Source organism: Macaca thibetana, chromosome 1 (assembly GCF_024542745.1).
Source record: "Macaca thibetana thibetana isolate TM-01 chromosome 1, ASM2454274v1, whole genome shotgun sequence".
Classification (NCBI taxonomy): domain Eukaryota; kingdom Metazoa; phylum Chordata; class Mammalia; order Primates; family Cercopithecidae; genus Macaca; species Macaca thibetana.
The window spans coordinates 1,190,220-1,209,526 of NC_065578.1; the positions used below are offsets into that span (position 1 = coordinate 1,190,220).

The 19,307-nt window shown below is 56.3% G+C and overlaps 1 protein-coding gene across 1 annotated transcript in view; it reads left to right on the forward strand.

Annotated features, from left to right (window-relative positions):
- GABRD (gamma-aminobutyric acid type A receptor subunit delta) overlaps positions 1 to 19,307 on the forward strand; it is a 378,620-nt gene that overhangs the window by 355,407 nt on the left and 3,906 nt on the right. Inside the window, exons 2-5 of the mRNA XM_050786155.1 lie at positions 11,775 to 11,906; positions 17,335 to 17,447; positions 17,706 to 17,773; positions 17,889 to 18,109. Of these exons, the coding sequence (XP_050642112.1) occupies positions 11,839 to 11,906; positions 17,335 to 17,447; positions 17,706 to 17,773; positions 17,889 to 18,109 (470 nt within the window). The 5' untranslated portion in view covers positions 11,775 to 11,838. The remainder of the gene's footprint in view (positions 1 to 11,774; positions 11,907 to 17,334; positions 17,448 to 17,705; positions 17,774 to 17,888; positions 18,110 to 19,307) is intronic.

The window sequence follows — 19,307 nt, forward strand, 5'->3', positions numbered from 1 at the left end:
GAGGACGGCGGCTGGTGCAGTGGTTTAGGCATTTGAGAAAGATGTGTGCTCGGGAGGGTGCCGGGGGTGGTTACAAGAACAGTAAGACGGTCCAGCCACTATTAAGAATGGGACAGTGGGCCAGGCACGGTGGCTCACGCCTGTAATCCCAGCACTTTGGGAGGCTGAGGCGGGCGGATCACGAGGTCAGGAGATCAAGACCATCCTGGCTAACACGGGGAAACCCCATCTCTACTAAAAATACAGAAACTTAGCCGGGTGTGGTGGTGGGCACCTGTAGTCCCAACTACTCAGGAGGCTGAGGCAGGAGAATAGCGTGAACCCTGGAGGTGGAGCTTGCAGTGAGCCGAGATCGCGCCACTGCACTCCAGCCTGGGCGACAGAGCGAGACTCCGTCTCAAAAACAAAACAAAACAAATAAAAAATACATATATATATATATATATATATATATATATACACACACATACACACATATATGAAAAAGAAAAAGAAAATCACACCAAGATGCCCAGCAACCAAGCTGATGAAAACGAGAAAGAAAAACTCTTTACAACCACTTTGTGAAAGACACACATTTCGCAAAGTGCAGCAAAGAAACGGCAGCAAACTTCCTGTGAGAAACCCCGAAGCTGGCCGGGCGCGGTGGCTCAAGCCTGTAATCCCAGCACTTTGGGAGGCCGAGACGGGTGGATCACGAGGTCAGGAGATCGAGACCATCCTGGCTAACACGGTGAAACCCCGTCTCTACTAAAAAATACAAAAAACTAGCCGGGCGAGGTGGTGGCGCCTGTAGTCCCAGCTATTCCGGAGGCTGAGGCAGGAGAATGGCGTGAACCCGGGAGGCGGAGCTTGCAGTGAGCTGAGATCCGGCCACTGTACTCCAGCCTGGGCGACAGAGCGAGACTCCGTCTCAAAAAAAAAAAAAAAAAAAAAAAAAAAAAAAGAGAAACCCCGAAGCCAGAAGACAAGAAGCGACTAGGAAGTGCTGAGAGAAGGGAAGGCCAGAGGAGCCCCAGCGCCAGGACCCCAGCGACTGTGCCCAGGGAGAAAACGACTCTGCAAAGTGAAGGCAAGTTTACGCTGTGTGAATCCTATCTCAGTACAGCTGGTTTTTTTTTTTTTGTTTTGTTTTTTTTTTTTTTTTTTTTTTTTTGAGACGGAGTCTCGCTCTGTCGCCCAGGCTGGAGTGCAGTGGCCGGATCTCAGCTCACTGCAAGCTCCGCCTCCTGGGTTCACGCCATTCTCCTGCCTCAGCCTCCGGAGTAGCTGGGACTACAGGCGCCTGCCACCTCGCCCGGCTAGTTTTTTGTATTTTTTTTAGTAGAGACGGGGTTTCACCGCGTTAGCCAGGATGGTCTCGATCTCCTGACCTCGTGATCCGCCCGTCTCGGCCTCCCAAAGTGCTGGGATTACAGGCTTGAGCCACCGCGCCCGGCCCCGGTTTTTTTTTTTTTAGACCACGTCTCGCTCTGTCATCCAGGTTGAGTGCACTGACGCGATCTCAGCTCACGGCAACCTCCGCCTCCCAGGTTCGAGCGATTCTTCTGCCTCAGCCTCCTGAGTAGCTGGCATTACAGGCATGTGCCACAATGCCCAGCTAATTTCTTCTTGTATTTTTAGTAGAGATGGGGTTTCACCATGTTGGCCAGGCTGATCTCGAACACCTGGCCTCAAGTGATCCACCCACCTCGGCCTCCCAAAGTGCTGGGATTACAGGCATGAGCCACCTCGCCTGTGCCCAGCTTAATTTAATTTAATTTAATATTTTTATTTTTTATTTTTTAATTTTTTGAGACAGAGTCTTGCTCTGTTGCCCAGTCTGGAGTGCAGTGGCCAGATCTCTGCTCACTGCAAGCTCCGCCTCCCGGGTTTATGCCATTCTCCCGCCTCAGCCTCCCGAGTAGCTGGGACTGCAGGCACCTGCCACCTTGCCTGGCTAATTTTTTTTTTTTTTTTTTGTATTTTTTAGGAGAGATGGGGTTTCACCGTGTTAGCCAGGATGGTCTCTATCTCCTGACCTTGTGATCCACCCGTCTGGGCCTCCCAAAGTGCTGGGATTACAGGCTTGAGCCACCGTGTCCGGCCAATTTTATTTTATTTTAAAAATGAAGGCCGGGCGCGGTGGCTCAAGCCTGTAATCCCAGCACTTTGGGAGGCCGAGACGGGTGGATCACGAGGTCAGGAGATCAAGACCATCCTGGTGAACATGGTGAAACCCCGTCTCTACTAAAAAATACAAAAAACTAGCCGGGCGAGGTGGCGGCGCCTGTAGTCCCAGCTACTCGGGAGGCGGAGGCAGGAGAATGGCGTGAACCCGGGAGGCGGAGCTTGCAGTGAGCTGAGATCCGGCCACTGCACTCCAGCCTGGGCAACAGAGCGAGACTCCGTCTCAAAAAAAAAAAAAAAAAAAAAAAAAAAAAAAAAATGAAGGTAAGTTTCTACTTCTGGCCGAGATGGAGTAACAGGGACAGGTTTGCCTCATGCGTGAAACAACTGAAAGACTCAGCAAAATATTTGAGACAACAGCCCCCAAGTGATGGAACATCAGGGAGCCACGGGCAAGATCCTGAGAGGGGGAAATGGGTGAGGTGAGCCCTCCGAGGATACCAGCTACTTGCCTAGGAAGGCGTCCCTGCCGCCACACAGGAAAAGGGAGTCAAGGCGGAAAGGGATGAGGGGGGGAGCGTGGCCCATACAGAAACAGGGCCACATCGCCAGGATTGCAAACTTTGTTTCTTCAAAAGATACTGTTGTGAAAATGAATCGCAGGCCCTAGGCTGGGAGAAAGTATCTGTGCAACATATATCCAACAACAGACATGCACCTAAAATGTAGGAAAAAACTCTTTTTTTTTTTTGAGTCGGAGTCTCGCTCTGTCACCCAGCCTGGAGTGCAGTGGCTGGATCTCGGCTCACGGCAAACTCCGCCTCCAGGGTTCACGCCAAACTCCGCCTCCCGGGTTCACGCCATTCTCCTGCCTCGGCCTCCCGAGTAGCTGGGACTACAGGCGCCGCCACCACGCCCGGCTAATTTTTTGTATTTTTAGTAGAGACGGGGTTTCACCGTGCTAGCCAGGATGGTCTCGATCTCCTGACCTCGTGATCTGCCCGCCTCAGCCTCCCAAAGGGCTGGATTACAGGCGTGAGTCACCATGCCCAATGAAAAAACTCTTAATAATAAGATTGATAACTTCATTTTTAAAAACATTAGGCTTTTAAAAGATTTGAACAGACACGTACGTCACCAAAAGATACATAAATAAATAAGCACATGAAAAGATGCCTATTAGTCATTCAGAAAATGCATGCTGGCCAGACAGGTGGCTCACTCTGCTAATCCCAGCACTTTGGGAGGCTGAAGCAGGAGGGTCGTTTGAACCCAGGAGTTTGAGGCCAGCCTGGCCAACGTAGTGAGATGCTATCTCTATTTAACAAAATAAAATAAAATAAAAATTGTAAAAGAGCTGGTCGTGGTGGCTCACGCCTGTAATCCCAGCACTTTGGGAGGCCGAGGCGGGTGGAGCACCTGAGGTCAGTAGTTCAAGACCATCTTGGTCCAACATGGTGAAACCACGTCTCTACTGAAAATACAAAATACAAAAAAGAGAATCAGGGAAGAGCTCCAGGAGTCAGAGGTCTGGGTGCCAGTCCCAGCTCTGCTCCAAACTGGCCGTGTGTAGTTCCCAAACGGATTTCCCAGCTTTGTTTTCTTCTTTTACGAAACGACAGGGTGAGAGTCGTGATTTGTTTCCTCAGTGTCAGAGGTGCAGGACGCTGAACTCTGTTAGAAAGAGGCTCAGGTTGTTTTATGACAGCGACCACCCGCTTCGCAGAGGCGTGGGCTGCCCGCTCTCTGGGGCACACTGGAGGTTATGCCCCATCTTCTGTTCCGTGGCAGAACCCACCCTCTGAGCGAGGCTCTGGTGAGGCTTTCACAATCCGTAACAAGGACGATCTCCATCGACGGAAGTCTCCCTGTTTGAGATGGGGTGCGTGCTCCTCACCCAGGCTCCTGAACAAAGCCCACCCCCTTGTCTTGGCACCACTGAGAGTGCCCACTGAGGGGACTCCGGCACCAGATTGTGGGAACAGTCATGAGAAAGCAGCTCAGACTTCACACCCAGAGCCCTTGATCCCGACACACCGGGTATTCCTTCACAGTGCTCTTCCTGCTTGCTGGACACGTGGAACTGCTTCTGCATCAGGGAGGATCCGTCCAGAGCCCTTTGGGTGGGTGCTCAGGGCAATAGCTGTTGCCTCTTCCTTCTGCTCTGCGCTGGGAGGCGTTGCACTCTCCCCATATGGCACAGAGCAGAACGCGCACCCTTGGATCTGGAAGGAATGAACATCCCGCCCGTTAGTTAGCCCTGGGAGTCACTGACTTGGTTCTTCCCTGGACAGCAATGTCCTACAGGGCACACAGAAAGCCACGGAAGTGTGGTCTGCGGGTTGAGGTGGGTATTCAGACGCCAGCCTGCAGCCCACTTACATGGTTTCTTTTGGACTGACACCTTGCCGGATGCTCGGATGCCCACAGCGTAGGGGAAGGGACGTCCTGGAGTCCGAGGCGTGGGCGGGGAGCTGGCCCCTGTCCATTGCTGCAGCTCGGCAGCAGCAGGATGGCCCTGGGAGGTGGAGGTGAGTCACCGGGACCTGGGAGAGGAAACGGCGCTCGCTAAATTTAAACCCCCTTCTTGATGTATTTGTGAGGTTGTTCTGTTACTTTCCTGGGAAAATGCACCAAACAGAGAAAATGGCAGGGACACAGAGAAAAATGTTATCGAGTTTAGATAGTAATTATTAATCCTGTGATTTTCAGATGGACTCTGTTCATTTGGATAAGCAGAGGAAACTTGGCAGAAAAGACCAAATGCAAAATGTGTGTAGCAGCCTGAGATCGGCCGTCTACTGAAACAAAGGAAGCAGTTCAGTCGGAAACCACGCTTAGCTGTGCTGCTGTCTTTAGCCATCAAGGCCCTGAGAACCAATGAACAATCCGGCTTGGCCGCTTAGAACATTTTTTCTATACTTGAGTTAAATAGATATCCAAGAACCATTACTCATTTTTAATGTGGAGAAGTCGGTATTCTATTCTCGTATTCTATGTTTTTTAAAGTGGCAATTTGAATTATTTCGTGCGATAGAAAACCTTAAACACAAAGTAACGTTTCTAACAAAAGGGCTGTCGATCAAGTGACAAACACGTCCTACTTTAGATACGAGCACGACTGAGGCGACAACATGAAAACGCCTAAAATGGGCTGCTGGGGAGACAAGATCTGGCCGCGAACAGAACTCGCAGCAGCTCATTAACGGGACCGTCCGGCAGGAAGGTGGGTTGGCAGCCTTCTCCCTGGGCTCCCCACGCTCCCTCCCCTGGTGTGGTGTGGCCTTCCTCCTCACATGTGGTCTGGATCAAGCAACGTGTTGTTCTCATCCATCAAGAGTGATGGGCCGGGCACGATGGCCACACCTGTGATCCCGGCACTGTGGGAGGCTGAGGCAGGAGGATCTCCTGAGCCCAGGAGTTTGAGACCAGCCTGGATAACATAGGGAGTCTCCGTCTCTACAGAAAGTAAGTTACCCAGAGGTGGTGGCACACGCCTGTGGTCCCAGGTATTCAGGAGGTTGAGGTGGGAGGATCGCTTGAACCCAGGAGGTAGGGACTGTAGTGGGCTGTGATGGCACCACTGCATTCCAACCTGGGCAACAGAGTGAGACCCAGTTTCTAAAAAAAATGATAAAAAGGCAGGGTACAGTGCCTCATATCTGTAATCCCAGCATGTTGGGAGGCCAAGGTGGACGGATCACTTGAGGTCAGGAGTTCAAGACCAGCCTGGCCCACATGGTAAAACCCTGTCTCTACTAAAGTACAAGAATCAGCTGGGCATGGTGGCACACACTTGCAATCCCAGCTATTCTGGAGGCCGAAGCAGGAGAACTGGGAGGCAGAGATTGCAGTGAGCTGAGATCATGCCACCGCACTCCAGCCTGGGTGACAGAGCTAGATGCCATCTCAAAAAAAAAAAATAAATAAAAGTAAAAATAAAAGTAAAAGAGTGATGAGACATCCTGAGATTCATTTATAAAATGCCGTGATTCAGGTCTCAGGGCACTCTCGCCCCTACTCACTTTGATGAAGCCAGTGCTGGGTTGCCAGCCGAGGTGGGGAGGCTCATGGGCCAGGAACTGAAGGCAACCGTGAAAGCCAGACCCCTCCACCATCCCCGAGACAGCAGGAAACTCACTCCAACAGCCACCCTGGGACGCTGCCACAGCTGATCCTGGAGGTGACCATGACCCTGGCTGACATCGGACTGCAGATTTGTAAGGAGGACTGAGCCGGGACCCAGACCTACAAAAGCTGAGATGATAAACACTGTTTTAAGCTGTGTGTCGCAGTGACTCGTGTGGCAGTGGATTTCTAGCAGAGCCGTTGTTCGTGTCTGGCTCCTCTCGGCTCCACACTCTGAACAGCCGCCCACACTGTTGTGCACGTTAGCGGCGGATTTTTTATTGCTGAGTAATATTTCATTCCATTGCATGCTCACACCTCAGTTTGTTTAACTGTCTACCTGTTGATGAGCTCTGGAACGTATGCAGTTCTGGGCTATTATGAGTAAAGCTGCTTTTAACATTTAAATACAAGTCTGTGTATGGACACATGTTTTCATTTATTTTGAATAAATATGTGTGGGATTACTGGGTTTCAAGGGGACTGTATACTTAAGTTGGTAAGAAGCTGCCAATCTGCTTTCCTTTCTTTTTTTTTTAATTTATTTTATTTTTTATTTATGTATTTATTTTTTGAGATGGAGTCTCACTGTGTCACCCAGGCTGGAGTGCAGTGGCGTGATCTCGGCTCACTGCAACCTCCGCCTCCCAGTAGCTGGGATTACAGGCGCACACCACCACACCCAGCTAATTTCTGTGTTTTTAGTAGAGATGGGGTTTCACCATGTTGGCCAGGCTGGTCTCGAACTCCTGACCTCAGGTGATCTGCCCGCCTTGGCCTCCCAAAGTGCTGGGATTATAGGCGTGAGCCACCGAGCCTGGCCTCCAATCTGCTTTCCAAAGTGGCTGTACTTTGTACTCCCCACAGTAGTGTGTGAGGGTTTAAGTTGCTCTAATGCTGATCAACACTTGTCATTGGAAGTCTTTAAGTTTAACCATTTTATGACCACGTAGAGGGATGTCATCGTGGGTTTAGCATGCACTTTCTTTTTTTAAAAAATTTTTTTTCTTTTTTTCCGAGACAGAGTCTCACTGTGTCACCCAGGATAGAGTGCAGTGGTGAGACCTCGGCTCACTGCAACCTCCGCCTCCCGGGTTCACGCCATTCTCCTGCCTCGGACTCCTGAGTAGCTGGGACTACAGGCAGCCACCACCACGCTGGCTAATTTTTTGTATTTTTGGTAGAGACAGGGTTTCACCGTGTTAGTCAGGATGGTCTCGATCTCCTGACCTCGTGATCTGCCCGCCTCGGCCTCCCAAAGTGCTGGGATTACAGGCGTGAGCCACCGAGCCTGGCCTCCAATCTGCTTTCCAAAGTGGCTGTACTTTGTACTCCCCACAGTAGTGTGTGAGGGTTTAAGTTGCTCTAATGCTGATCAACACTTGTCATTGGAAGTCTTTAAGTTTAACCATTTTATGACCACGTAGAGGGATGTCATCGTGGGTTTAACATGCACTTTCTTTTTTTTAAAAATTTTTTTTCTTTTTTTCCGAGACAGAGTCTCACTGTGTCACCCAGGATAGAGTGCAGTGGTGAGACCTCGGCTCACTGCAACCTCCGCCTCCCGGGTTCACGCCATTCTCCTGCCTCGGACTCCTGAGTAGCTGGGACTACAGGCAGCCACCACCACGCCGGCTAATTTTTTGTATTTTTGGTAGAGACAGGGTTTCACTGTGTTAGTCAGGATGGTCTCGATCTCCTGACCTCGTGATCTGCCTGCCTCGGCCTCCCAAAGTGCTGGGATTACAGGCGTGAGCCACCGCGCCTGGCCATTCTTCCCAGATTCTTGAAAGGGGCTGAGAAGTGAGCTGCTTCCATCATGCACACGGAAACTCCCTGTCCTGGGGCTCACGTCCACCAGGTGCCAGCCACACAGGCCCCAGCCACAGGGGCCCTGGCTCCTGACCCCTGGGCGAGGCTGCTCCCTGGCTGGCCTTCCGGGTTCTGGGGTGGTTGGAGCTTCTCTGGGTGGAGGATGAGGATAAGGAAGCCGACTGATTACACACATCACAATGGGACAGAAGTTCAGAAATGGCAACAAACTAATTCTCAAAAACCTTGAATAAGAAATTATGAAAATTCGGCCGGGCGCGGTGGCTCAAGCCTGTAATCCCAGCACTTTGGGAGGCCGAGACGGGCGGATCACGAGGTCAGGAGATCGAAACCATCCTGGCTAACACGGTGAAACCCCGTCTCTATTAAGAAATACAAAAAACTAGCCGGGCGAGGTGGCGGGCGCCTGTAGTCCCAGCTACTCGGGAGGCTGAGGCCGGAGAATGGCGTGAACCTGGGAGGCGGAGCTTGCAGTGAGCTGAGATCCGGCCACTGCACTCCAGCCTGGGCGACAGAGCGAGACTCCGTCTCAAAAAAAAAAAAAAAAAAAATTATGAAAATTCCCGTTCTTCAGATCCAAACTGAAACATCAGTCAGGAGGCCGGGTGCTGTGGCTCATGCGTGTAATCCCAGCACTTTGGGAGGCTGAGGTGGGCCGATCACTTGAGGTTAGGAGATCGAGACCATCCTGGCCAACATGGGAAAACCCTGTCTCTAGTAAAAATACAAAAATTAGCTGGGCAGGGTGGCGGCACCTGTAAACCCAGCTACTTGGGAGGCTGAGGCAGGAAAATTGCTTGAACCGAGGAGGTGGAGGTTGCAGTGAGCTGAGATCGCACCACTGCACTCCAGCCTGGGCAACAAGAGCAAAACTCCATAACAAAAAAAAAAAAAGAGGAAAGAAAGGAAGATAGGAAGGGAGGGAGGGAGGGAGGAAGGAAGGAAGGGAGGAAAAGAAAGAAATAAACACCCAGTTAGGAACAATAAAGAATGGAAATGAAGTGTGCAGACTTCAAACCTTGCAGAAACCTGTGAATGATGGATGGGACATGCATTTGCCTCTAGGACTGAAGGAAGAGGAGACAATTTGATGCCACCAAACCACCAAATATTTGGCTAAGATGCCCGCCCAGCTTCAACTGACATACACACAACAGCACAATTTTCTAGCAAAAGTTCATCATGGATAAGGAGGCTCACACCTGCAATCCCAGCACTTTGGGAGGCCAAGGGGGAGGATCCCCTGAGGCCAGGAGTTTGAGACCAGCCTGGAAAACATAGTGAGACCCCATCTCTACAAAAAATAGAAAATTATCTGGGTACAGTGATGTGCCTCTGTGGTCTCAGTTCCTCCAGAAGCTGAGGTGGAAGGATCCCGTGAACCCAGGAGGTGGAGGCTACAGTGAGCTGAGATCATGCTACTGCACTCCAGGCTGGTCTACAGAGCAAGACCTTGTCTCTTAAAAGAAAAAGAAGAAGGCCGGGTGCGGTGGCTCACACCTGTAATCCCAGCACTTTGGGAGGCCGAGATAGGCAGATCACGAGATCAGGAGATCAAGACCATCCTGGCTAACATGGTGAAACCCCGTCTCTACTAAAAATACAAAAATTAGCCAGGCGCGGTGGCGGGTGCCTGTAGTCCCAGCTACACAGGAGGCTGAGGCAGGAGAATGGCATGAACCTGGGAGGCGGAGCTTGCAGTGAGTGGAGATCGCACCACTGCGCTCCAGCCTGGGCGACAGAGCGAGACCCCATCTCAAAAAAAAAAAAAGATATTCTCAGATAAGATCTTCACAGATATTGAAGGGATTGCAACCATGAACCACTCTCACCGCTTCGTTCCAAAGCTCAGGAATGAAAGCCAGGCAGGGCCGGGCAGTGTCCTGAGGCTGTGATGGAACGCTGGCCACACTGTGTGTGTGGACTTTGCAACTATGGAGCACGCACCTCCTCCTCCATTTGCTGAGGACCTACTTCATCCAATACACCACCAAGGAGAAGACCGACAAGACCCCTGTCCTGGAGGGGAAAGAATAAAACTTATGCCTCTCACCGGGGGCCGGGCCAAGCTCTGGGCACTTCTTCATGGATTAACTCCTAAATTAACCCACGGAAGGAACACGTGGGAAGGGGCACGTGGGAACCAGGCTGCCCGTGTGCAGAGAACAGGCTCGGAAAGGAACCCCGGGAACACAGGGAGGTCAGTGCCTCTGTACCCAAAGGACCCCTCTCGGCAGTGACCAGTGAGCAGCCAGGAAGGGGGCCTTGGAGCTGAGCCCGTTGGGCTTATTACAGCCCCGTTCCTGGATTTAAGGAAGCAGGCTGCGGCTGGGCGCGGTGGCTCATGCCTGTAATCCCAGCACTTTGGGGGGCCGAGGCGGGTGAATCATGAGGTTAGAAGTTCAAGACCAGCCTGGCCAACATGGTGAAACCCCATCTATACTAAAAATACAAAAAATATCCGGGCGTGATGGCAGGTGCCTGTAGTCCCAGCTACTTGGGAGGCTGAGGCAGGAGATTTGCTTGAATTTGGGAGGTGGAGGTTGCAGTGAGCCGAGACTGTGCCATTGCACTCCAGCCTGGGCACCAGAGCAAGACTCCATCTCGAAAAATAAAATAAAATAAAGCAAGGTGGAACCAGCCTCATTCTTCCATTTCCCACAGTAGGGATTGGGCTGGAAATTCCACAGCAAATCCCTCTCTGCACTTTCCTCCGCCTGCCCCTGTGCCACCAGGGCCCTTCATCCAGAAGCAAGCAGCCTCGGGGACAGCTTCGGCATGTTTAAGTGTTTTCATGAGGGCTTCACTGTACTGTCAGCGACATCGCGAGCCCAGAAGTGAATAACTGACATAACAATGATTAAAGTTTGTGAGCAGCCTCTTCAGGAAACGGCAGCGCAACTTTATGTTCAAAAGATCCAAAGCAGGAGAGCGTGAGGCCTTCCCTTTCCCAGATCCTAGGGGTGTGCAGGGCGGGCCTGGGGCCCTGAGAGGTGTGGAGAGTCAGAACTGCGACCTGCGGCACAGCCCCCACCTGCTTTTCCTGTCCCCGCCCCCGTCGAGGGTCCCCAGGGACCGGGACTTGCTCCCAAAGTCGCCTCGCCCTGGCTCTGGCGAAGGCAGGAGGGTTTTGGAAGCAGCCGCTGGTGGAGGTCTCTCTCCGGACAGCAGCAGGGACTGGCTCCCTCCCTACCCCCGGCCAGCGCAGCCGGAACCGGCCACGCAGACCTGCGACCCCCCACAAACCGCCTCGGGACGAGGTTCTGTCGCGCCCGTGGACCACGGTGTCCACGCGGGGCTTGTGCCACGGTCCCCTCCCATGAAGACACGCGGAGGGTCCCGTCTGCGGCGCGTGAGGGCAGCGGTCCCGGAGAGCCAGACCCCGGCCGCGGAGAGCTGCCCGGGAGGGAGGGGGCGCGGCTGGGGGAGGGGGACGGGGGAGGTGGGGAGAGCGGAGGGGACCGGGAAGGGGGAGGAGGGGGGGAGGGGAGCGGGGAGGGGAGCGGCGAGCGGGGGTGGGGAGGGGAGGGGAGAGGAGAAGACGGGGAAGGGAGGGGAGAGGAGCGGCGGGTGGGGGCAGGAGAGGGGAGCGGCGGGCGGGGCCGGGCTGCGGGGAGCGGCGGGCTGGGGCGGGCTCGGGGCGGTCTCCGCGCTCCGTCCGCCCCCTCGCGCCCGCGCCGCGCTCGCTCAGCTCCCGCCCGCCTGTGCCGCCTGTGCGGCCGCCGCGAGCCAAGTTTGCGCGGACCCCGTCCCGAGCCCGCCGCGGCCATGGACGCGCCCGCCCCGCTGCTGGCCCCGCTCCTGCTCCTCTGCGCGCAGCTGCTCCGCGGCACCAGGTGAGCGGGCGGGGTCCGCGGCGCGCGGTCGGGGGCGGTGGGGGGCCGGCGTCGGCCCGAGATAGCGGCTGGGAGAGCGGCCGGCGCGAGCCCCGGGCCCCGGACCCCAAGTCTGGGGGCCCCGCATCCTCCCTCCCCGGGGTCTCGCGCCGCGGGCCCCTTGCTGGACTCGCCCCGACGCTGCCCTTGGGCTCGGGACGCGGCGACCCCCGCGCTGGCCGCCACCGCCCGGTGCTGTCCGCCGTCCTGGTGCTGAACCCGGGCGGGACAAGAGCGTCGTAGCCTCCCGGTTTCCCCGGCTCCGTGGCGCGCGTGGAGGGTCCCCGGGTCCGCGGCACTCGCGGGTCCCTGCCCGGCCGGTGCCTTGAGGAAAGGAAAGACCCGAGAACTCGGTGCGGGGAGGCTGCTCCCTTTGCCGGGGGAGCGGTTCCCCGTTCCCCGAATGAGCTTCCCCAGCCGGCGGGTCTGGGACGGACGGAGGAGGCTGTGTCGCTGTGGAGGGTGGGCCCGGCCTCCAGGGTCTCCTTTCAGAGCCCGTTTCAAATGGCGTGGACAGAACTCCTGAGTGTGTGCAGGTGGACGGCGGCCAGGTACCCCTGGCCACAGAAAAGAGATGGTGGATTTCTTAACTATTTTGGGAGGGGCTCCCCAGAGAAGGAAGAGGCTTAGAAGGAGGCCCCCCAGGGCTGGAGCCCTCTCTGGCCTACAGTCCCTCCACCCCCTCCTCTTTGGGGATCTGAAATGGGTTCCACAGCCACCCAGGCAACTTGGCCCCACCACTGGGCCTGGCTGCCTTCCCTAGGAGTAACGAGAGGACATTCAGGGGCGTCTTTGAAAATCACCTCAGTGCAAAGACTGCAGAAGAAACAGCAAGAAGCTGTCCCCCAGCATTCGGGATCCCAGAGACCATGAAGATGCAGACATAGAGGTGGCTGACCGCAGTAGAGGTGGCAGCACCCCACACGGGGCAGCGTGTCAGAGTTTTCCTGTTGGAGGTGCGGGGGACAGAGCCCAGAAGGCTTGGGTCCAGCAGCAGCCGTGTGCCCATCAGGAGACCACAGGGTCAGCGCTGCCTCTGGATCTAAGCAGCCCCTGTCCTGGGAAGAGCTTTGTTTTTCCATCAATCCCAGTGGGCCTTTCTCCCCTTGTCCTTCCCTTCCTTCAAGGTGAGAGGAAGGACAAAGCCTCGGGCACAGTCGTAGATGCAGTGCTGGAGACATGCGGCCAGCTGCCAGCCCAGGCCCACAGCCACTTAGCCAAGAGGCTGAAATCTAGACGGCTCTGAAACCCCAAAGTTTTAGCCCAAGTTTGACACCAGAACTCAGTTGGCGGCAAGTCCCGTCCTGCACGGACACGAGACTCTTCTCATCTTTGTTAATCCTACCTCTGGACCTATTTATGTACACTTCTCGCCGGGAAATTCTCCAGGCTGCCCCCAGCCCCAGCCTCTGTGTCCACCATTTCCCTTTTCTAAAATCTGAAGATCCTTAATCCTAGCCTGCATCTGGTTCCTGGGCTGTTGGGGAAGGGGTTCTGTGGCTGTTTCCCCGGGCAGGAGAGCTGGAAGGCCGCGGCCCAGCCAGGAGTGGGGCCCTCTGGGCCTGCGGTCACTCCCATCCCTGGAAGAAGGGTGCTGTTGGGGAGCACACCTTGCCTGGTGAGAGGTGCACTGCCTCACTGTGTTCCCCTCTAGCTCTCTGGTTAAAAACAGTGACCACCTGGCTGCACGCTACAGCCTCTCTTTTGAGGTCATTCTGTCCACACACACACATGTGCTGGGCTCAACCTCCTGCTCTTGGCGTCTAGGGCCAGGCCTGGAGGGTGGAAGCACCTGCCAGCTCAGCCCTAGGGGCCACCTTCAGACTTAGCGGGGTGCTGTCCATGAAGAGCCTCTCCTTGCATCCGTGGCTGTGCCCCTCCGCTCCAGAAACCAGGACAGTCGCCCTCCCTTCCCTCAGTCTCCGGGTCCTCGTCCTGGAGCCGTATCGGATGTCAGTGGGACCCATTCTGGCCATTACCCCAGGTCCCCATCGCAGCAGCTCCTCATGGGAAAGGCTGGGTGGGATAGGAAAGGAGTGTGGCGGCCGTGGGTCGGCCCGAAGTGTGAAGACCCATGCACGCGGCAGGCACTGAGCTTGCCGACTGTGTGCCCGCGTGGGTGGCCCTCCCGGGCTGCCGGCACCTCCGTCTCCCTGGAGAAGCTGTGCTGCGGCTCCTACTGTGCCAGCTCGCGGTGCGCTGGTGGCGGTGCTCCTCTTTGCCTTGGTAACTGCAATGCTGGGAGGCTTGTGCTGCTCTAAAAGCAGAGCTGTGGGATATGTGGGTTGGGTGTGCGCCGTGGAGGAGCCTGGAGGGGGAGGCTCCCAGCTACACCTACCTTCCCTGTCTGTCCCCAGGGCACAGACAAGTGACAGGGATGGGTTTGTTTTTCAGTGGGGCCAGGAGGGCAGGAGGCCAGGTGACCCAGGGAGAGCAACCTGAGGGGGAAGCTGCCATGTCTTCATGGCGCCCACTCTGCCCCCTGAGTTTGGAGTCCTAAATCCGAGCGTAGACTTGGAGCCTGGTGTATGGCCCTGAGCCTCTCTGTCCATCCACCCAAAGGAAACCCCAAGCTCAGGCCACCACTGGGCCGCAGGGCCACCAGGTGAGGCAGCAGCCCTCTCCCGAGATCTCCATGACGTACCGGAGTCAGGACGTCCCCACCTGTGTCGAACTCCCCTGGTGCAGGCTGTGTCCCCCCAGCCCCCGCTAGCTCTGCCTGCCCTGTACATCCTGACCTGAGGAAGTGGGGGGCCTCCAGACCCCAGAGTCTGGCATGAAGCACATGCCCCCACACGCTGGCCCTTCCCATCTGTTCACAGTGGGAAAACCACCGGCCGCTCTCCTAGGTGAGAAATGGCGTGGGGGTGGGAGCCTGCTTCCTTCTCGCCCCCAAGAGACGACATAGGTGCCTCCAGGTGAGCTTCATGGAGGGGCTGCTCTTGGTCTTGCCTTCATGCCCCCCACACGTGCCACCACCCTGAGATGGGCAAGAGACGTGGCCCAGGAAGGACGGTGTCTCCTATGGCCTCATTCCAGGCAGGCTAGATGGCAGCTGGGCAGGTCCAAAAATAAAGCCTCATTCAGATCCCTTTGCGTCTGACCTTCAGGGTGGCTTCCATTTGCATTTTTAATTGGCCAGGACTTAATTCGATTCCATCTTATCCTTTGTTACCAAAGTGCTTGCCCCTCCTTAGCCCAGCGCCGGGCCACTCTGGGGGTCCAGTGGGTGCGGAGTTGTGGGTCCGGATGTATAGCAGCCCTGGACGCTGCCTTCAGGTGTCTCCTCCTGCCAGAGTTGGGCCACCACGGTCGCCCAGGACAGATTGGGGTTGGCAAAATCTCGTTAGCTAAGGAACGTTTGGTTCAAAGTCAAAATCTTTGAAAGGTCAGTATGTAAAACAAGAAGAAAAGTGGTTCTGAAGGAAAGGGAGAGGGCCTGAGCCCCCACCTGCTGCTGCCTCCCAAACCCCGGTGGTCTTCGGGGGCCCCAGGACACACCTGAGGATAAAGTGTGTGGAGCAGGGTTGAGGCTGGACGTAGGGCGAGGCAGGGAGAGTGTCTGCCTCCCTGCGTCCTTCCCAGTGTTTCTCCGCAACTGTGGGTTTAAGATTTGGAGCCGCCCCTGCAGCTCCCCGGCAGGACTTAGCCTGAAGCACCAGACCCACTTGCCCCTCCCTTGGGAAGCCAAGGACTCAAGGGGGCTGGAGCTGGAGAGGCAGACAAGCAGAGTGGGCTGCAGGTGCGCTGTGCGGGGTGCTGGGAGGGGGCTGCACGGGGTGGGGCTGGTGGCCCGGCCTCAGCTTGACTGCGCCAGACAGGCAGCGTGGAGGGGTGCCTCGAGCCCAGGTCGCAGTCTCTGAGGGAGCAGGAGGCCAACGACTGTGCCCCCACTGTGAGGAGGGGAGGGGCCATCAGCTGGGTCCTGGGGAACCAGGCGTGGAGGAGGCCTGGGACTGTGCTCTGCTCTTGGTGGCCTGTGGAGTGGCCCAGCATGCGGCACCCGCTCAAGGCTGTGTCTGAACTGGGGTCAAATCTGTCTCTAGGCTTGTTGAGGCGGAGGCTGCTGACTCAGGCCCTGACCCCTCATCTCTCTGGGAGGGCTTGGGCCAGGCTCAGGGGCCTGGTGACCTGGAGGCCATGTCTGAAGCCACTCTGCCACCCCCTTGGATAGAAATGATTCCAAGAATACAGGGAGGTTAATCTCAAGGCCCCAGCCCTGGGACCAATCCCCGCCCTGTGTGCAGGAGGACAGGTGTGACAATCGCCAGGAAATGGACGGCTTGAAACAACGGACTCTTATTCTCTCGCAGCTCGGGAGGCCAGGAGCCTGAAATCAAGGTGTGGGTGGGGCTGGTTCCCCTGGAGGCTCTGAGGGAACCTCTGTCCCCAGCCTGTCTCCAGCTCCGGCGGTGGCTGGAAACCCTGGCCTCCCTTGGCCTGTGGATACCTCACCCCAATCTCTGCCTGCACAGTCACCAGCTTCTTCCCTCTTCCCTTCTAAGGACACCAGGCCTTGGGTTTAGGGCCCACCCGATCCAGTATGGCCTCATCTTAACTAATTACCTCTGCAAAGACCTTATTCCCAAATAAGCTCATATTCTGAGGCTCTGGGTGGATGTACATTTTGCGGACACTGTTCAACCCAGTGCAGGTGAGCAGATGGGGGCCGGGGGTGCTGGGGTGCTCCGGGCTCTGGCAGCACGGTGTGTATAGGGAGGAGACACCTCCCTCAAGCCTGAGCGCCCCCATGGCCCTGCTGGCTGCCCCGAGCTGCTCCGAGGTCGAGTTAAACCCCAGAAACACATGGCCATCTGGGGACCTGGGCCTCACCCTAGGCCTTCCTGGGAGGAGACAGAGAATAGGAGGCTGTGGGTCTGGGTTTTGGGGCCCTGTCCTCTTCCTGTCCCTGCATCTTGCCTCTTCTTCACATTCCTCTTCTCTAAACCATCTAACGGGGGAAGCTTCGCCCTCAAAAGCCGACAGGGAGGCCTCTTTGGTGAGGGACCCTGGGGTGGAGACCCCCAGGCCAGCCTCTGTGGGCTGGTTGAGGAGGGAGGCTGTTAACCTGGGAGCTTGGCCCACACTGGGGGGCTCTGTCCCTCTCCAGGGCCACCTCCCGCAAAGCCAGGAGAGCAGAGTGGGCACCGAGGTCAGAGGAGGAAGCCAGGTCAGGGCCGGTGGAAGAGGCTGAGGACCTCCCAGGATTCCCTGTGTCCAGCCGGAGCCTCGGGGACTGTCCAGGCCCCTGTCTGCAAGGGCTCCCACAGTGGCCCCCCACACCCTGGCCCAGGTGCCCAGAACAGTGCTGCATCCCCAGGAGAGGACCCGGGCTCAGTGGAATTAAATTAAGTCCTGGCCTGTCTGACCAGTGGCCTTGCATCCGCAGAGCGATGAATGACATTGGCGACTACGTGGGCTCCAACCTGGAGATCTCCTGGCTCCCCAACCTGGATGGGCTGATAGCCGGCTATGCCCGCAACTTTCGGCCTGGCATTGGAGGTGAGGGGCGGCCCAGGCCCGGCAGGCAGGAGCCACTGGGGCCCGGGCTAGGCCGTGGCTGTGTGGCCCACTGGGCTACGGGCTGCGCTCTGGGCAGGGAAGCCTGGCTCTCCCCCGGGGGCTCCATCAGAGCCAGGCTCCTACAGAGACAGCCAGGGAGGTGCAACTTCTCGGGCCATGATGGCTGACTGCCTGTGACTCCCTGGCTCCCGTGCTGGGCTGGCCTCAGCCCTTCTTAGTTCTTCTCCTTCCTCGCAGGGCCTCCCGTGAATGTGGCCCTCGCTCTGGAGGTGGCCAGCATCGACCACATCTCAGAGGCCAACATGGTAGGTGCCACAAGCCTCTGCCTCAGGCATGGTGGGTGCCCACAGCCTCTGCTCTGGGCTGCATGCCCCTGGGGGTGGAGCGAGGCTGACCCCGGCCCCTGTGCCGCCTCCACAGGAGTACACCATGACGGTGTTCCTGCACCAGAGCTGGCGGGACAGCAGGCTCTCCTACAACCACACCAATGAGACCCTGGGCCTGGACAGCCGCTTCGTGGACAAGCTCTGGCTGCCCGACACCTTCATCGTGAACGCCAAGTCGGCCTGGTTCCATGACGTGACAGTGGAGAACAAGCTCATCCGGCTGCAGCCCGACGGCGTGATCCTGTACAGCATCCGGTGAGCGGGCCGCCCACCGGGGCCCTGGGGGACAGCCTGCCCGGGCCCATGTCGGCGCCTGGACGCTCCAAGGCTTGGAAAAGCTCGAGCGGTTCCTGCTGCCAGGAGCTGGGGGGGCAGAAGCTGCGCAGTTATTTATATCCCTGCAGCTGCTGGGGAAACATCCACGCTCCAAGGTCGCCGACAGGAAGCCGGCAGATGTGGCTTTTTGGCCAACACAGTGCCTTTTGGTTTTTAAAATGGGGTGGAATAAAATTAACCTTTGTAAAGTGAACAATGCAGTGGCATTTGGCAGATTCGCCCTGTTGTGCAACCCCACCTCTGTCTGGTCCAAAACATTTCAGGACCCCAAAAGGAGACCCAGCCACGGAGTAGGTGCTCTCCACCCCGCCCCCCCTGGAGCCCCAGCAGCCACCCGTTTGCTTTCTGTCTCTGTGGATCTGGTCAGACAGAAACATTTCGCCGACAGGGAATCACACGCTGTGTGTGGGACCGTTTATGACTCCGGCTTCGTACTCAGCACCGTGTCCTCAGGGTTCACCCCTGCTGAAGCTGGAGTCCGGGGTGCCTTCTTCTTCACAGCCGGGCAGTAGCCCATGGCAGGGACGTGCTGCACCTGCCTTCCATCCATCTGCCGAGGGGCGCCTGGGTGGCTTCCTGCGTTGGTGAATGTGAAAACACTGCTATGAACGTGTGTGCGCACATTCGTTTGAAAGCCTGTTTTCAGACACATGCCTCTCAAAAATGGAATTAGCTCGCAACACTTAAAAAAATCAAGAGGCATGTGGCCGCCCGCAGTGGCTCACACCTGTGATCCCAGCACTTTGGGAGACCGAGGTGGGTGGATCACGAGGTCAAGAGATCGAGACCATCCTGGCCAACATGGTGAAAACCAGTCTCTACTAAAAATACAAAATATTAGCTGGGTGTGGTGGTGGGTGCCTGTAATCCCAGCTACTCGGGAGGCTGAGGCAGGAGAGTCACTTGAACCCGGGAGGCGGAGGTTGCAGTGAGTCGAGATTGCACAACTGCACTCCAGCCTGGTGACATCACTCTGTCTCAAAAAAAAAAAAAAAAAAAAAAAAAAAAAAAAATCAGGAGGCAGCCGGGTGCAGTGGGTCACCCTTGTAATCCCAACACTTTTTGGAGGCTGAGGTGAGAGGATCACCTCAGCCTGGGAGTTCGAGACCAGCCTGGG